Genomic DNA, 18272 nt, shown 5'->3' with positions numbered 1-18272 from the left:
GGCTGTAAACAGGACCAAGCCCAGCAGCCCTAAGGACCACCACACACGGACAGTATGAAGACTGTGAGAGTGGCCTGTGAGCCACGGCAGATTCTTCACGGTAGCCCTCAGCCTCTTCTCGGCACACAGCAGAAGGCCTGCTGCTGTCCTCTGTGGTCCCAGGACACAGGAGACTCAGGGGAGCTGCCTGAGTGGCACCCCTGCATCCCAGAGCCTGCGGAACTGCACACTCCCAGTCTGAAATACTCACAGCTTGCTGAGGTTGTCAAGCCCCGTAAAGGCACCACTGGTATCCTCGATTGTACCCGAGATCTCGTTATGGTCCAGGTCCCTAAGAAGGAGACAGAAGGCAAGTTCACCCACTATCTTGAGCTCTGCCTTTGTTCTCTACCATGAAGGGAGACCAGCCCCACACCCAGGCTTTCACTAGGAGACCCAAAGCATCCAGGTGCACCCCAGGGGGCCCAGCATCATGTATCACCAGAAGTATGGCCCTGAGAATGTCCTGTTTTTCTTTTTTTGTATACTATCAGTATGACCTTGCTTCTGCTGCTTCCAACAAAGCCAGCACGCCCACCAACCAATCTGGCTGGCTTCAGGGAGGGAAATAGTAGAGACAGCACAAGAAGAAGCCAGGTTTACACACACCTCTCTGAAGTAGACCTCTAACCCAAAAGATTCCTAACCATTCCTGTCTACTCTTAGCCACAGTCCTCTCTCGGGGTTCAACCAGGACACTGGAAGGCACGTGGAAGGAAGAGGTGGCAACGAAGGAGCTGGGTCCTGATGTTCCTCCAGGCCAGCCTGTAAGCCTAGGGCCTGCACCCTGCTCCTCGTGAGGCTTATGTAGCACTGGATACTGAGCCAGAGCACACATCTGGGTGCTGAGTCAATCTTGTGACCCACTTGCCAGGACAGGAAAAAGGAGGCCAACTACTCGGCCCCAGGCTGTCTGGATATGGTCAGTGCTTCAGCTTCCTCCCTGAGCTTCCAAGGGCAGGTCACACTGCCCAGCCACACGCACCTGGCAGCCAGACCCCCTACTCTCACATTCACTCTTTCCAATTTTTCACAGAGCCTTGGTCCCTGCACATCCCCTGCGAGAGCCCTTGCAGATATGGCCAAGAACAGAAAGGGATGCAGCTCTTGGCTCTGGGAAGAAGCTGGAAAGTCATTGCCAGCTGGGAGTGGAGCTGGGACGAAAGTACACAATGCTTGCTCTGACCTTCACTTTCCAGCATGAAGCTAAAAGAGAATGTGCTGCTGGAAGGGACCTCTCCTCTCAACGAGTCCCACCCTGTCATCTTTAGACTGAGTACAGCAGGGACCCAGACTGCGGCTCTGTGTGCCTGTCTCCTGCTCTGGGCCTTGCCTGCCAAGTTAGTCCTCTCTTTCTGGCCTGCTCAGCCTGAATGTTTCTGGCCTTTCTGTCCGGGCCTCGGAAGGGCTCACAGACTGACCTGGGCTCGGATAGCTTGCTTGGCACTAGCTCCCCAGCCCTGACTCAAACCTGAAGCCCACTCTGCCTGGTGCAAGTGAAGAGGCTTCCCTCCAGGCACAACGACAGGCTTGCTCCCCTAGCAGAAGACCAGGCTGGAGAAGAAAGCTGTGGAACTGCTACCACTATCTGTGGAAGACTGTGTGCCCTTCTGGGGCTTTTAGACTGAAGGCTGCTAGGAGACTGCCTAGAGTTTACAAGTGAAAAAAGTTCTATGAAAACTCCCAGAAAAGCACCCTCAGCAGCTTCTAGCAGCCTCACCCATCTGACCCTTCAAAGGACATGGTATTCTCACTTTCTCTTTCTTACACCACTCCTGAATGAGGACAAGGACACAGGACCCTCACTTCTATCTCTCTTGGATACCAGGTCCACTAAAGAGCTTCAAAGAAAGAGCAGGAAAGTAGCCATGGTACTGAGTTACCGAAAACAATACATAGGATTTAAGAACAGAAGACAGGACTGGGGGTGTGGCTCAGTAGAAGAGAATTTGCCTATTATACATAAAGCTCTGGGTTTGATCCATAGAAACCTTAGAAAAAAATTCTCAAAACTTACATCCAGGCCTGGAGGCTCACATACCTGTAATCCTAGCCCTTGATGCAGGAGGATGGCCACAAGTTCAAGGCCAGCCTCAATATATGAGCTTGAGGCTAACCTGAGCTAGAGAACCCGGTCTTTAAAAGCAAATGAACAAAACCACTACCCTACCCTCTCTAAAAGAGAAATAAATGAGAGGTTGCAGCCAAAAGAATGGAGCAGAGACACGCAGGACTGTGTGAATGTTGCTGCAGATACCCTATGTAGGAATGCTTTTCCAGACCCACCCATCCCATCCAGCCAAGTATACTGAGAATTATTGATAACAGTGATTTTTCAAGAGTCCTCATCCTGCAATAGGCACCACTGTGGGAAAGGAAGGATTTTTCTGCTCAGTAAAGGAGGGATTTAACTGTTCAGCAGTTATTTTTGGTTCTAGTCCTTGTTCCTGTTGCAGACCAGCTTACAGCCCAATTCTGACTACAAGCAAGCAAGAGGGAATCTCAACAAAGCAAGTGCTTTGCTGTGTGCTCTCCCATCTGGGGACCCCTTCCTGCTGTCACCCTCAAAAGCACAATTCTTACAAGACCCGCAGGCTCTTGAGTCCCTTGAAGGCGCCTTCAGCAATGTGACTGATGGCATTGTGACTGAGGCGCAGGATACTGAGGCTGCTCAACTCCGCTAGACTCTCCTCATCCAGCCGCGTGAGGTTGTTGAAGGACAGAATCCTAAGGAAGAGAGAGGAAGACAAATGTTACCACTGAGCAGCTATGTGGGTGCCCTATTCTCTCCTGTCTTCAGTTGTGTCTCATGCCACAGCTGGCCTGACCTCCCTGGAGACAGGAGACTGAAGCATGTCCACAGGGCTCCTGCTGTCAGAAGACCATCAGGTCAACATTCACCTAGTTTGATAACTATCACGCAAGCCATGAAACCAGTACCACAGAGCTGAGAACTACCGCTCACATACACTGTAAAAACCTGCCATACAACCCAAATCCCAGGGCTCCAAGCCCCTGCGCTGCATGTCTTGGTGTAGGAAATGAAGGACCTATCTTGGTGGAGACTGACACAGCAGAATCTGGAATTCTGTACTGAGCAACTGAGCCACAGCTACACTCGCTGTATCAGCCAGCAGAGGGCACCATGAGCCACTGCCTGGGACAGCCACACCACGGGAAGACCCTGACACTAAAGGCCCAGGCTGTGACTTGCACACTGCTCAACAGGGATCAGGCGCCAAAGCATACCTTTTGCTAGAACCAAACCCCCTTCCCAGCATTCCTGCAGGTGTGCACTAGACTGGGTAGGTTATGTAACATTTGTTATCTATGGTTGGAAATGTTAAGTCTGGACTGGTACAAAAGGAACAAAAATGAATTGGTTGAAGATTAATGCAGTTTTAAAGGTGACAGTGAACATATTCTGTCCCTATTAAGAGAAATATGTCACAGTGTCTATCAGTTGCAAAGACCTAGCAGGAGACCATCGTTACATCCTCATGTGCAATTAAAGACTTTAACTAAAAGGCAAGGTAAGAACAGGCTGCAGAGCAATCCTATATCTGGCTCTGAGGTTTTCTAATATGGAGCAGATCGCTAGGACTAGTCTAATACACTCAAGTGAACCTTCTCTTCCTCTAAATGGCACAGGAGATAGCGTCATGTTGTCCGCCATGCAGAAAGGGAAGGAAGGAACTCAGGGGTCTGCTTGCGAGTCTTCCCTTTCCATGTAGCCCTAACTCAAGGGGCCCACACCGTTCTGGTGTGTTCCATAAGACTGTCCTTACTTGGGAACTAGACTGAACACCTTCAAGGTCTCTCTCTTCCCTACAAGTCCAAGCTCCAAACAAAAGCCTCGGTCAAAGCCACAGGCAGTGGTCAGCAGGAGCACCTCTAGGTGGCAAGAAGCTAAACTCAAAGAATGCACACTAACACAGAATGGAAGAGAAATGAATACAAAGCAAGGGGCAGGACTGTGGCCTTTCACAAAGCACAGGGACTGGCTAAAGTATGAACCCTTGGCAATGACAGACACACTGAGGGCGAGATCAGAATAGAGAAGACCAGAGGACAACAGGCTGCAGGAGTCATCATTGGATTCCAGGGTCTCTAACTATTCCTGCTGAGATAAACAAATACAAGAGAGGCTGAGTAAGGTGCGACATTTCTACCAATCACACGCTTTGGCGGGTCAATCTTTTCCTATACCCAAGCCTAGCCAAAGAAGATAAAAAGAGAAACCCTGAACTTCTCAAAAGTAAACCTACTGGACTATACAGTGTCTTTTAAACTAAAAGAACTCCCAGATGAGGGGCAGGGACAAAGGGGCAAAAGATGTTTGATGAGTCCATGGCTCTGGCAGTGTTAGTGTGTCTGCTGTGAGGGCATGGCCAGGTCGCCCAAGCCACGCCCTCCCCATCTTGGAAGTCTGTTACTACCATTCTCAGAAGCAAGGGCACAACCTGGGAACCCTGTCTAAAGGACCCTGCATCTCTACTTCTGCCAACAGGCAGCAAGGATCCCAGTGTCCTGAGGAACTGTCTCTTGCTGGAGTTCCCAAGGCCAGACCCATCCTTCCACCATCAGCATGGCTTCAAAGTCCTACTCAAATGTGACCTTTTCAGTCAAGAGATGCGTGTGGACTACTGCCACCCATGAGTGTTGTGTTGACGACATCAGGCTTCTGTCCCCTGCACACCCTCACCTCTATTTCCAGCTCCACGTCTAAGACCTGGCGGGCAGCGAGTCCACGTGGGTCTTCCTTCCTGCACTCACTGCCAGCCTCCCCACCTCTAGGCTGCCTCCTTATTTGGACCCCATGGGGTGAGCTGGGCTCTAGAGGCTTCCCGAGGTACTTCACTGACCACTGCCCCACACTTACAACTCATGCAGCTTCTGGCAGAAGCTCCAGCCGTCACGCTGAATTCGAGAGATGGAGTTGTTGCTGAGGTGCAGCTGGTGCAGGGCTGTGAGGCCATAGAGGGAGCCGCTGTTCACTTCCACCAGACTATTGTACTCCAGGTGCCTACAGAGACACACACGCAGGAGATGAGACTGCCAGTCTCCCATTACACAGACAGCATCCAGGAGGCCATCTGTGCCGCATGTGGTAGTCAGTGCAGAGAAGGGAATGGGACAGACAGAAGGAGGCACATCTTGTTCCACATTCAGTATTAGAGAGGAAATTTAAGCAAGCAGATCTTGCTTTGGTCCATCTGACTTTCTCCTACTGCTCAAAGCATGAGTACTTAAAGTCCTGAGAAACATACCAACCCCTCATTTGTACTGATGTATGCAACATTAAAAACCAAGTGGCAGATAACAAGTTTTGTTCTGAGAACTCTGATCTGGACCTCAGATTCCTAAATGAACACAGGAAACCGATATTCAGCTAATCAGAAGTGGGAAGGGTGAACAGCAACAAGCCACGCAGCAGGCAGGCTCCTCCTGTGCATGCCATACAAAGTGGGCAGGCGTGGGGAGGGAGAGTCACCGGGAGATGCCTCCGCTGGTGAGGCTGGGGAACACACTGCTGGCTGTGAACCTAGGCTTCCGACTTTGATTTCAGCTACAAAAATAACAGCACATGTACAGGTCCTAATGCAATTTGCATAGGAAACTGGGCGTAAAAGAGGTGAGCAGCTGAGCTGCTGATGGACACAGGCAAAGGCAGAGGTACAGTTGTGTCCACCTGAAAGGAGACACTGGCAAACATGAAAACCAGAACACCAAAGATACGGATGGTTGAAATGACTGCCTCTTGGAAAACAAGCTGGGGGTAAGGGCGGGTGTGGCACAACACCCCCTTCTCTTTACTTCCTGACTATGCAGATTCCTTACTTTCGATTTAAACAATTGTAGAGGTTTAAAATCAGAAGATCAGTAATTGCCCCTCTGCTGGTCTTTTTCGTTATTCTGGCAGCAGGCAGCTCTGCGGCTGCACACATCTGGCTGGAAACTCCCTTGATGAAAGCTGCACATCTGCACTCCGTGTCTTGATTAGCCCACAAGGCGGGAATAAATCTCCCAAGATGAACTATGCATTTTGGCCCACCTGCACATCAAGAAAGCCTATCGGGCCCAGCGTGAGGAAAGAAGGGACTTCCGATAAGGTGTGGGAGTGAAGAGGATGTGGGGAGGGAATCACTCTGCAGTCTTGGGTTTGTGGAGGAAGTGGGGGTGGAGAGCAGGCCCAGCAGCCGAGTGCAATCCATCTCTTCCCACTTCCTTAGCTGACCATGTGTCCATTAAAACCTCCTTCTACCTTGCAAGGAAAACAACCTTGGTTTTGGTTCATTTTGCAGAAGAAGGCAGCAGCGTCCAGGTGGCCACCATCCCCACGCCCCGTGTCTTCCCAGAGCCCAGGAGGGAGGCCCGCACTCACAGCACGTGCATCTTAGACAGCCCCCAGAAGGCGCCGTCCGTCAGCTTGCTGATGTTGTTCCTCTGAAGCCTCAGCACCTCTAAGCTGTCGAGCCCCTGGAACGTGAGGCCCTCAATCAGCCGAATCCGATTCCGATTCAGGTCCCTATGGAGAGGAAGCCATCGGGTCAGAGCATCCCTTGTGCACATCTAGCCTGCACCATTCCAAGTCAACCATGGAGAAGGGGACACCTCAGCTGGCACACTGGCACTGTCAACAGCAAGGATGACAGCCTAGGAGAAGGACAGTGAATGCTGCATAGCTCACTCTGTACTGCCCCAGTACTGTGGGGACATAAGCACCCCACAGTTCTTCCCTCAGGACAGCCACCATTCAGGAGTCTAGAGCAGGCCCTGGGCATGACTCAGAGGTACATTCATTCCTTAGCTGAGGTGTCTCTGAGCTCAGCAACAGAAATCCATACCAGATGCTTCAACCCAAGAAAATCCTAACCAATGGGTACCAAATATCAGCAAAACTTCCACTCAGGGCATCTGACAGACCTCTGTGCAATGGGAAGAAGTGACAGCTTGTGGAGAAGTGGGGGTGGGGGGGAGCAGATACACACTTGGCACCTAGTCCTCGCAGAACAGCCTTAGCTGACCAATAGCTATCTGGAATCTGGGTCAGCTGGATCCCATTAGCAACTCTGGGGAAGGTGGGAAGACACTGCACTAATTAGAAAGCCCTTGGTTTTTCCCCAAATATTTCTGCAATGAATGTCTCATGACCCTGCTTCACACACAGCCTCTTCAGCTTCTTAGACTGGAAAGAGCAGAGCCAAGCTCCTGCACCCAGGAGAAATGAGGACAGGGCACACTCTGCCCTGTGCCAGCCTGGTCTGCAACTGTTTCATCCTGATGGAACCAAATTGTGAATTCCAGCTTATTTCCCTGAAATATACTCTTCCGCTAAAACAAAGACACAGGGAAACAAAGAGTTGAAGAACCTTTTACTGACTGGGGAGTTTTGGTTAATATATGTTTTCTAGCAACCTGTGCCATTTTAGGCTCCATGAAAAGAAAAGAGACATAAATAAATCATTTTATACAAAACCAAACTGGCTAACCTTCTAAAATTTAGGAAATGAAGAGGCAGCTGCTTCTGGTCAGGTTAACTTCCCCAGAAGGGTCAGATACCTTCCCTTCCAAGCTACAGACGGCCTCAGCACCTTAAACACTGCTAATACTCAAGATGAGAACTCAACCGAAGTGAGGGTGGTAGTGGTGAGTGTACTTGGGAGGCTGAGGCAGAAGGATCAAGGGGGTGGGGGGGGAGGGAGAGGGGCAGGGCCTGCATATTAGAAGCACAGCATCATGGAGGCTAAGCATCTAAGCACGAGGGTCTTTTCCTTGGCCATCTGAGGCAGCCTGCCAGCACCAGACCCAGCTCCTAATTTGCTTTTATTAGGTGTTGTGGTAGGGTCATAAATGATAGTTTATGCAGAGCTTTACCAGGGGGGTGAGGAAGGGGTGGCGATTGGTACAGGGTCCTTGGGGAAATCTGGCCCCATAAAGTTTGGCTAACCTTAATTAAAGTGCAGGTTTCTGTACTCACAGTTGTGTCAGCCTGGGTAGCTTGAACGCTTTCACAGGAAGCTGGGTGATCCTGTTTTTGCTCAGACGGAGAGTCAGCAGTGACCGCGACAGACCATCAAATGCTCCAGACTCCAGGATGCTGATGCGGTTGCTCGCCAAGTTGCTGGAATGATTCAGGAGAGAAAATGTAGTGGCAGTGGGAGGCCTTCCTCACTCCTTGTGCCTCCAGATCCAGCTGGGTCCGCTAGGAAAAGTGCTAAGGCAGACCCAGAGGGGCAGATCTCCACTGAGTTAGCTGTTCATCACTGCAAGGCTCCCCAGCCTGCCCTGACTTGAAGACAGGGAACGGGAACCTGGGAATGCCGGTATCAGGAATGTCTCATGAAAAGAAGACACTGGCACAGGCCTTACTGCAGCACAAAGCAGTGTGCTTGTGCCGATGGGCATGACTAACCTCTACCCACACAGCTGCACAGCACAATGCCTGCCTCAGGAGAACTTGCAGATTCCTGCCTTACCGCCCACTAATTCAGGCTGGCCAGGAAAGCCCTAATAGCAAAAAAGTCAATTGGCAGACAAGGTCAATGGGTTTATACTTTAAAGAAACATCCTTTATTTAATCCCGAAGAAGGCTAACTGTATGACTTATGAAGATGCACAAACCGTTTGTTTAAATAATTCTAACAACTTCAAGAAGCACTTAGAGACCTCTGTGAGTCCTTTAGAAAACAAGAGATACATCTTCATGGGGCTGCACACTACGTATGCCAGGGGAGCCTCCTGTGACCACACAGGAAGGGACTCTTGCTCAAAGTTACATGGCAGCGTACAGCATAGATGTTCTCTCAGGTAGTAAAAAAGACAAGACATGGAAGGTGAAATACAGTCTCCTGGAAAGAGACCACCCCACACCTCTTCCTGCCTTCCCCAGACAAAAGCTAAAGTGCAAATGAGACAGACTAGAGAGAAGCTTCAACCACAGTGGGTTGTGTGCCAAGAGGGAATGAGGCACTTCTATTCCCGCCATCAGGCAACAGCCGAGAGCAGGGCACATGAGGACTTTGCAAACGGGGCTGGACTGTTTGTTCTTAACACTCCAATTAAAGAGTCATCAGTGTGATGGAGACACTGCAGCCAACAGCTGCCAAGGAGAAAGTGCCCTCTGCATCTCTGCAGAGAGAGGACAGTACAATCCAGCGCAGTGGTTGGTAGCTCTCTCCACAGGAAGTACCAGGTAGTAGCTGGGCCTTTAGAATGCCCCCTCCCAGGGCTTCATAGAAGCCAGAGTCTCTTGTTCCCAATTCTTGTACCTTGATGAACCTTCAGAAAGCATCATTTCTGTCCCTGGAGTCTTAGAATGACTTGCAAAGATGTACCAAGTGTCACCCTCCCTGAGATGGGTCACAGTGAGACCTACAGCCTTGCGGATGAGCTACAGAACAGCCCAGAAACAGCAAGGAGGTGGGAGGAAATGCACTCATAACTAGAAAACTGTTGCTTTAGCCTCAGTCCTTAGACTCCTACCCAAAGCAGCATTTTCCTACCTGCAGCGAGTGGATTACATAGGTTTAGCTTCCTCATTCCTGTCTACCATACACTGTGTGAGGCAGGTACTGAAATGGGTTTTTATTAAAAAAAAAAAAAAAAAAAAAAAAGCCATCTAAACAACTACAAAGCTGCCCTCTGCAAAGGAGCCAGCCACAACACAGCACAGCTTATCTGAGTGGCCTCTGATGCTAGAAATAGAAGCTCTTTAAACCTAGCTCCCTCTGATGTGTATCCACCATTCACCCAACTCTTCCCCACACGTTTCTCAGGAAGAAGAGCCCAGAGCATGAGAGCAAAACTAGACTTTGTGAGCAGAGAGCCTAGGCCTGACTCTTGGGCTCTGCACAGTGAGGGGAGGCTCCTTGGATAGCCAATTAACCTCTCCCTACCTCCGTGCTGCCTTTTGCCCGTAACACTATGAGGGAGCTGGAAATGGTCTACAACAGGTGTCCAAGGAACCAAGCGTAGACCCCGCCCTTGGTCTGCCAAACAAAGGTCTGTGCAGCCTCATGGACTTAACCAGGCCAGAGCCACAGTGAGGCAAGCACCCATCCTGTGTCCAGGGCTGGGCACCAGGGCAGCCACTGCAAGGCCTGGAAGCTGAGGTACATGGATGGCAGAGACACTTACAGTTCCCTTACACGCAGGCCGTTCGGGAAACAGGAGCTCCGAATTTCCGTGATGTTGTTGGAACTCAGATCCAGCACTTCCAAGGACAGGTACGACTTCAGCTGGTTCCCATCCACACTAAGGATCTTGTTGTGCTGCCTGAGACAGAGCAGGGGGTAAGACGGCAGCTGATCATCCCCAACAACCGCACACAGTACGTACATACGCACGCGCACGCACACACACACACACACACACTGAACTGTGTACTCCCTGAGACTAAGCAGGAGGCAAGGTCTTGTCTTCCTCACTGTTTTTGCAATTCTACATTTACCTAAAACTACCAGTCAGTGACATTCCATATGTAACCTATTCCTCTTTCTAGTGCATTGTCATCGATGCTTCCATGTTATATACAGGGTTTCTGTGCAGAATAAGTTCTTTGCCCAAGTACTGTGCCTCAGCTGATCCACCCAAAAGAACACAGGATGATTCATGCTCAGTGCATAGAGGATATGCAAGTACACCATGCTGCCCCAGTCCAACCCCATCCTGATCTGGAACCCAATCTAGCATTGTGACTACAGACTGCAGGCACCAGAGCCCAGAGCTCAGTTCAACCCAACCAAACATGTCACAGGTTACAGTCTACTGACATGTCCTGTATGCCAGGCATGAAGACAGATGGAACTGTAAAGAACACCATGATAATGACTAAACCTGACTCTGAAAGGAGGCGAGAGCTCATTGCTGGGTCCAGCTGGGACCAAATCCCTGAATCTCTGCCCTTGGTGACTCTGGGCCTTGGTTTTCTCATCTGAAAGATCTGAAAGGAGAGACCACAGCCTGCTACCTGAAACCACACTGAAAATTCTGGGGAGTACTGCTGGTGCTTAACTTCCGTGACATGATTTATTCACACCTTTAATCCTCTTTGTGCAAAACCCAAAACCTAACGAGCCAGCATTAGCAACGCATCAGGAGAAAGGCAACAGACAACAGGGTGCAGGCAGGGGCGGGCGTACTGGTGTGGGTTTGGCTGCCTAGTTGGGCCACAGGGAAAAGTTTGCTGGGTGGAAGTGCTGAGATTGCGGGTCCCAGGCACACACTCTGCCAGCTATGAGTAAACAGGGGCAGCTCTCCAGCCAATCAGAAGCCTTCTGGAACAAAAACCAAAAAAGCTTGGTGTTGCTTACCAAGTGGCATCTCCTTTAAACAAACACTTGACCAAATCAGTTCCAACAGGCATAAACAAGGACCTCTTTCCCAGAAGCTCTGGACTCCCAGGCCCCTTTGTTCTCTTCACAAGTCTCCCAGGCCCTGAAACTCAAAATGCATTTGCACAACTGTGCTGAGGGAGAGACAGACTTCCCAGAGAGGAGCGATCCTGTCCCTTCAGCTCTCTAGGCTCCTCCCCAAGCTACTTCCTGACTTCTTTATTAAAGTCTTTAATAAAGGCGGTCTCTTCAGTTTTCTGACTCCAAAAGAAAAATACAAGCTTTATTATGTAAAGTATGGGAAGAAAAAGAACAAGAAATAAAGGCCACAGCACTGGGCCTCATCCGGGAACTCTGAATATAGTACCAGGGAGCCAGGAACAGAGGACCTGGACAGAGAAGACAGGCTCCACAAAAGAGTCTGGCACTCTGAAGCCTGACACAAGCAAGCCCTGTGACAGTCTTGCCTCTCTTCTCTCCCCACACCTCCCCTCTGTCTTTGTCTTCTGTCTTACACTTTTTCTTCTTTCTTGGCAGTATATTTATCCCCTGAATCACATTCTAGGCCCCCATTCTGGTTAGATGCCGCTGTTAAGAAGACAAGACATTTTTACACAGTGGGAAAAGTTCCCCACTGAGCAGAGCAGCAGCCATGGAGATGAAGAGACTGTGGGAGTGAGGCATGAGCTCTGTCCGCTACAGGCAAAACAGGGTATAAGTCTTCAGCAAAGGCTTGAAGAGGGGGACTGAGGCAGGAAGAGCCAGGTGGGGAGATCAGGATCTGGGTTAGACTGAACCAAACCAGGAGGCACTCAGTGGGCCAAGTGAAAGGGGTAGCCACCAAAAAAGGGGACAAGAAAATTAGAAAAGGGCCTTAGGAGCCAGGCATCAAGAGAAACATCTACTGGTCAGCAAAGACAGCCACATGAGCAATGCCACCTGTAGTCAGCTCCCAAGCCAGCAGCTGAAGGAGCCAATGGGGTCACATGTGGGACAGGGGGAAACACCTGCAAATCAAGCATCAGAATAAGGGCGGGTGAAGCAAAGTCAACTTAGATCCTGTGGGTCCCACGTCTGCTGATTTAAATAAATGCATTCACAAGATACTCAGGAGGAAAAAAGAGATCTCACCTGTACTGCACACATGCAAAGTCTTCTCATCATTCCCAAAGCAATATTGTAAGAGTAAGACAATTATTTACAAAGTATTTGAACTGCACTGGGTATTAAATGTAATCCAGAGACTTCGAGTACTGTACACAGGGACATACAAATACTGCATTAGTTTACATATAGAACTTAAGCATTCTGGGTTTAGGCATTGATAAAGAACTACTACAATTCAACAACAAAACATCAATTAAAATATCAGCAAAGAGGGCTGGAGAGAGAACTCAAGTTTCCATCATGAATGTCAGGGTGCTCACAAGAGCCTGCAACAGCAGCTCAAGGGAGATACCATCTACAGCCACCTTCAAACATGGCATGCAGTCACATAAACACACATACACATAAAGAGCATAAAAATGTTTGTAATCAGCAGAGGACTTACATAGACATTTCCCGAAGAAGATACACAAATGCCCAATAGGCATCAGTGTTCCTAAGGGAAACATAAATCCAAGTTATGGTAGCTGCTATCAAAGGCACACAAGAGAATGTGGAGAAAATGGACTGCAGCAAGCAGTGGGGAGTGAAGATCTGTAGGAAACAGTATGGCTGAAGAGTTACCTCAATCATAGCACAGAATCACCTCTGTTCAACATCCCCCAGACAGAAGGCAGGTCTCAAGGGCACACTTTCATGTGTTCATAGAAGTAGTGTTCGGAATATTCAAAAGGTGAAGCAACCCAAATGTCTAGTGGCAGATGATTAAAGAAAATTAGGATAAACCACAGCTGCCTAAACTGTGTGTGCCACCTTATGTGTGATCATATAACTGAATGAATGCATGGAGGAGGCAAAAACTCGGTAGTAGGTTTCTGAATGTACAATGACAAAATATTAATTCAAATTTGAACGGGTCACGAGTGCTCCCAATTGCACATACCCATGGTGGATCACGTGGCCTTACTGCAGCCCAGGGTCTGAATACCAATGGCTGTACTGTGTGTGTCCGAACGCTACAGAAAGACATCTCAGCTTACATTTGAAACAACTGTCAGATACAAACTCCAGTGCTTTTACGGTACGATTTGTATATACACTAAAGAAATGTTTCAAAGTAATTGATGGCCTGTTGTCAGTAGGTTTATTTTGTATACCTATTTTATACACTCATATGCCTACCATTGTGTAAGCTTTCTGTTCTTATAGAAAGGCAATTGTTTAACTCTAAAAAGCAAAGACTTCTAAACTTTCCAGTCACAACTGAGCATGGATCATACTATTTCATCTCTGAAATATTTTCAAATACTACATTTTAAAAATTGCTGTTTCAGTTGATGACCTTAGTTACACACACACACACACACACACACATTGTTCAAAGAATTCTCTTTTAAATTAGGATAGAAATTCCAACAGTTTGTACATGGCCCTAACCATACTTCTACCATTTTGTACAACAAATACAAAATAGCATTCTTAGCACTAACAATTATAAATTTTTAAAAAGATTTACTTTGAGTGTGTATGTGTGTGTGTGTGTGTGTGTATGTGTGTAATGCAAACCTGTGCACATGTGAAGACTTGAAGAGGGTATTATTAGATCTCTAAGTGCTGGAGCTATGGGCATTTCAGAATGCCTAGCATTACGTGGGTGCTAGAATCTAACCCTAACCCTAGCCCTGAGGACTGCAAGTTTGATGGCAAGTTCTAGAGAGTTCTAGGTACCCTAGGCTATATGATGAGACCCTGTTTCAAAAGGAAGGAAAGGAGGGTAGGCAGGCACCAAAAAGTAAAATACAAAAGTGGTTGCAAAATCATGGACTTTTAAAAAAAAATAAATAAATAAAAATAAAGATTGCTTGGCAGTGGACATGGAGTTTTAGTACTGAAGGTCAGGATGCCCCTCAAGGAAGGCTGCACAACAACAAACTCAAAAACCTACTGAACTTCCTGCTTCATTTTCATGTCTATTTTATCTTCAGTTAAAGAAAAAAAAAATCAAAAGGAACTGAGTCCTTGGTTCCTGACACGCCTCTCCTGAAAACAACTCCACCCTAACTGTAGCCCACCTGTCACTAAGGCCTCTAGGCACAGTGTCTGTCCCAGACCTGCCTAAGCTCCTACTCTTCAACTTCAGATGCTCTGTCCTGTATCTGTCCTCGCTGGAGAAGCCACGCCTTTGTACCTCCAGCTCCTACTGCCTGGGACACTCCACAGAGCCATGCGTCTTGTCCCCAACTCCCTGCTAGTGAGGTTTTCCTGGCTACCCTTTCTGAAATCACACACCCACATGCACCCCCCCATCACCCGCCCTGTCTATACTCTAACTGCTGTCTGCTATCCTGGGAGCATATTTATCTAGTTCACCATCTTCTTTCCCACCATGGCATGCTGCCGCGAAGAAAGACGTGTCTCTACTTCCGACTGTGCCTCCAGGCACTAGAAGGGTAGAAGCTGCAATACAGGTCACCAAGAGGGAATGCAGCTCAATGCAAAAGAGCTACGGGTGAGCACACAAATGGGATTCACCAGCATTCTTGCAAAAGAAATCGAGCAAAGAACTTCAGGCAGAATCAACAGGAAGAAGTTTGCTACGGCACAGGTCTTCTGACAGCCCTGCCCAGATGCAAACACCTATGTCATGTTCAAGGCAGCCCAGCTGCTGAGAATATAACCACATTCTCTCTGGGGCTTCGTCTTTGCCATCAACTACACCCCGGGCCCCAAGTAACTCTTCCTGAACACTCTGAGCCAAGCTCAGAGCCTCTCTGCGCTCTCCTTGAAAGACAATCAACATGACCGTGCACAAGATCCGTCTGAGCCCTGCTGGCGATGTGCTGTGTCTGCTGTCACTCAAGCTCACAGCCCAGTGGTGCCACTCACAGGTGTGAATCTTAAAGAGTCGCATTTGTAAAGTGGAATATGAAGTTCCTATAACCCACAGGCTGATATGACCTAACATGTTCTAGCAGTTGCTCAATAAAACGAGTCCTTGTTTTCTTAGTCACACTGCATCCTCAGAAGCAATCTGTGAATCTAGTTCATAGGAAGTGCTTTGAAATAAAAAGTGAGAACAATGACGGACTGACTGGTTCCCACCTGTTCCATTGCACATTTCAATGCAAATAGGCAAGCCTGGCTCTTCTCTCAGGAACAAAGGACTGAGTCAGAGCTCTCAGCTCCACTTAGGAACCAGGCCTGCTTCAGTGGTAAGAATACCATTTCCAGCCGCTGGAACAACCAAGCTGTCTCAGGGAAACAGACTCCAAAGCAAATCCAAGACTGACCTCCAATCAGCTGGGGTAGATTCACTTCTTGTTCCTACAGCAAGTATACATCTTTGACCCATGAGTGCTAAGCACCCCCAACACCATTTCTTCTTGGTCGCTGGCCCTGCCTCCTGGCTCTAGAGCAAAGGACAAGCATGGAGATCACACAGAGAAGCCATCCCTTCTCCCTCCTGAAAGCAGAGGACATGAAAGCCCATCTGCTGCACCAACTCAAGACAGCATACCACAAAACTTCCTATTCTTTTTGTTTGCTTGCTTGTTGCTTAAGACAGAGTCCCATGCAGCCCAGATGAGAAAACACCCCATTCCTAATGAATATTCAAACAAGCCATTTCACATTCATCTCCATACCTCTGACTCATCTCCGAGTTCTTAACCATAGCTGACCAACTGCTGCATGTCACATAGCCAGTCCTGGGCAAAACAATGAAACCAAACAGCAATCTAGCCAGGTAAATGTGACTTCCATTTCTACCCTGATGGTTCAAAGCAATGAAGGCTCAGAGCTCTGTTGGAATTTACTCAATTGAGGTCACAGTTAGATGTAAGAGGAGGTGAGAGGCAAACCCAGAAGAACTTGAGTCTTGGCCTGGCCTGCTAAGGTTCTCCCAGCAAGTACACAGAAAGCTTGACTCTATTTGCATACTAGCTGGCTATATCTTTTTCTTTTTAATTTTATTTTATGTATGCAAGTACATTGTTGCTGTCTCCAGACACACCAGAAGAGGGCATCACATCCCATTGCAGATGGTTGTGAGCCACCATGTGGTTGCCAGGAATTGAACTCAGGACCTTTGCAAGAGCAGTCAGTGCTCTTAACTGCTGAGCCATCTGTCCAGCCCCAAAGCAATAAGTACTCTTAACTGATATGCCATCTCTCCAGCCCCTAGCTAACTATTTCTTGATCAACTCTGATGGGTCTATGTAAACTGGCTTCCACCAGTTCCAACTTCCTAGGATTCTACATGAACAGCAACGGGTACAGGACCTGTGGGACCAAGCCTAGGCAAGCATGACAGATGGAACCAAAGGCCTCACTCACACTGGAGGGGAGACTGGCTCACAGACAGCTGTTTTCTCATTGGGCAAGTGAGGCAGCAAAAGGCTACATTTTGGGGGGCAGCAATGGCCTCATCAAAGGGACACTCACAAAGCCAGTGATTCTGCAGGCAGCCTGGTCACGTGGTACTCACTTCTATCCTGTGTGTTAGTTTACCCCTGAGGCTGCCCTCTGGGGTAAGGAAAACTCGATACAGCAGAAGTCTGTCACAGGAACACCTGCTAAAGGCTTCAAAAATAATATCAGTCTTCAAAGGAGGAGGGTAAGCATGGTAAGCTCCTCCACTTGGCTACACTTTCAGAGCTGATGTTAAATTAGACAGTAAAACAGACCGAGGCATGCACAAGAGCACTTAAGACTTCTTATCACGAGCACCTGTTCCACTCCACCCTGGGAAGCCCGGTTCACCACGTCCCCTTAGTAGTGGAAAAGATCTTATGTCAGAGATCACAGCCAGGAGGAGAGGTGAGTGGATCAAAGGCGCAGGGACACAGTAGGTCGAGTGGCAATTTCTGGTTCCTGAAATTATGCACCCCACTCACTGTCTGAACCAGCAAGCTTTCTCTGGAAGAGGCGAGGTGGTGAATAACTTAAGTTGTGTAAGCCATGTAATGTTTGTCACAACTACTCAAATTCTGCTTTGACCACAGTGTCCAAGCAGCACAGACAATACAAAGTCAGCACGGCTGCGTTCTTCTGGAACCTTCCTAACTGAAACAAGAAGCAGGCCAGGCTGGGCACCTGCTGTTATCTGCTACCTTCTTGATAGCAGGGCAATCAGTTTCTGTTTCTAGGAGAGACTCCAATTCTAGGTGTGGTACAGTTTTGTACCTGTGTGTCAGTCTCCTTCTTATACCAGCTTTAGCTACCTGCAAAATTGTGCTCAGCATCCCTCTCCAGAGAAAACCTCCCTGTCTCCCTTTCTCCCTCTCCTCCTTGCCCATGGTGGACATCTCGAGTTGCACTCTTTACTGCCTGTCTTTTCCAGCTCTTCAGAAGTAAATGAAAGCCGGATTCCCAGCTCTGGCGTGTTCTTTGAAGATGACCCAGGTTACATCCTGGAGCTGATGGAAAGAGTTCAGCCAATGCGACTATCAAGGAGCACACGATGTGTGCCACAGAGCGTGTGTCACTCTCAAACTGTCCCAACTCTTCTGAAGCAGATTGGGGGTGGCGGGGAGGGCAACTAGTCCTCACATCCAATCATTGATGACCTTCAGTTCTCTCAAGCCATTATGAGGACTGTGAACTCTTAACAAGAAATAAAAAAGCTTCCATAATTTTACATCACTGAAGTTAGCAAAAATCCAAATTACAACTCTTTGCTTGAACCTCTGAAGAAAACATAGTTTTTTTACACAATCTAGACCTGAACAGGAAAAAAAAAATTGTAGCATGCCCAGCATACCTTCAACTCTCTCACCTCCAGCCCAGCAT

The 18272-nt window shown here is 48.4% G+C and overlaps 1 protein-coding gene across 1 annotated transcript in view; it reads right to left on the bottom strand.

The window, feature by feature from the left end:
• The window catches only part of Lrig1 (leucine rich repeats and immunoglobulin like domains 1), a 97282-nt gene that overhangs the window by 15650 nt on the left and 63360 nt on the right, over positions 1-18272 (bottom strand). Inside the window, exons 4-9 of the mRNA XM_021164332.3 lie at positions 10180-10317; positions 8021-8164; positions 6425-6568; positions 4922-5065; positions 2623-2766; positions 251-331 (exon numbers count right to left, since the gene is read on the bottom strand). Of these exons, the coding sequence (XP_021019991.1) occupies positions 251-331; positions 2623-2766; positions 4922-5065; positions 6425-6568; positions 8021-8164; positions 10180-10317 (795 nt within the window). The remainder of the gene's footprint in view (positions 1-250; positions 332-2622; positions 2767-4921; positions 5066-6424; positions 6569-8020; positions 8165-10179; positions 10318-18272) is intronic.

The sequence above is a fragment of the Mus caroli genome, unplaced genomic scaffold, assembly GCF_978045245.1.
Source record: "Mus caroli unplaced genomic scaffold, Mus_caroli_1 scaffold_7, whole genome shotgun sequence".
NCBI lineage: Eukaryota > Metazoa > Chordata > Mammalia > Rodentia > Muridae > Mus > Mus caroli.
The sequence above is the reverse complement of the archived record's forward strand: the minus strand, read 5'-3'. Positions and strand labels throughout refer to the sequence as shown.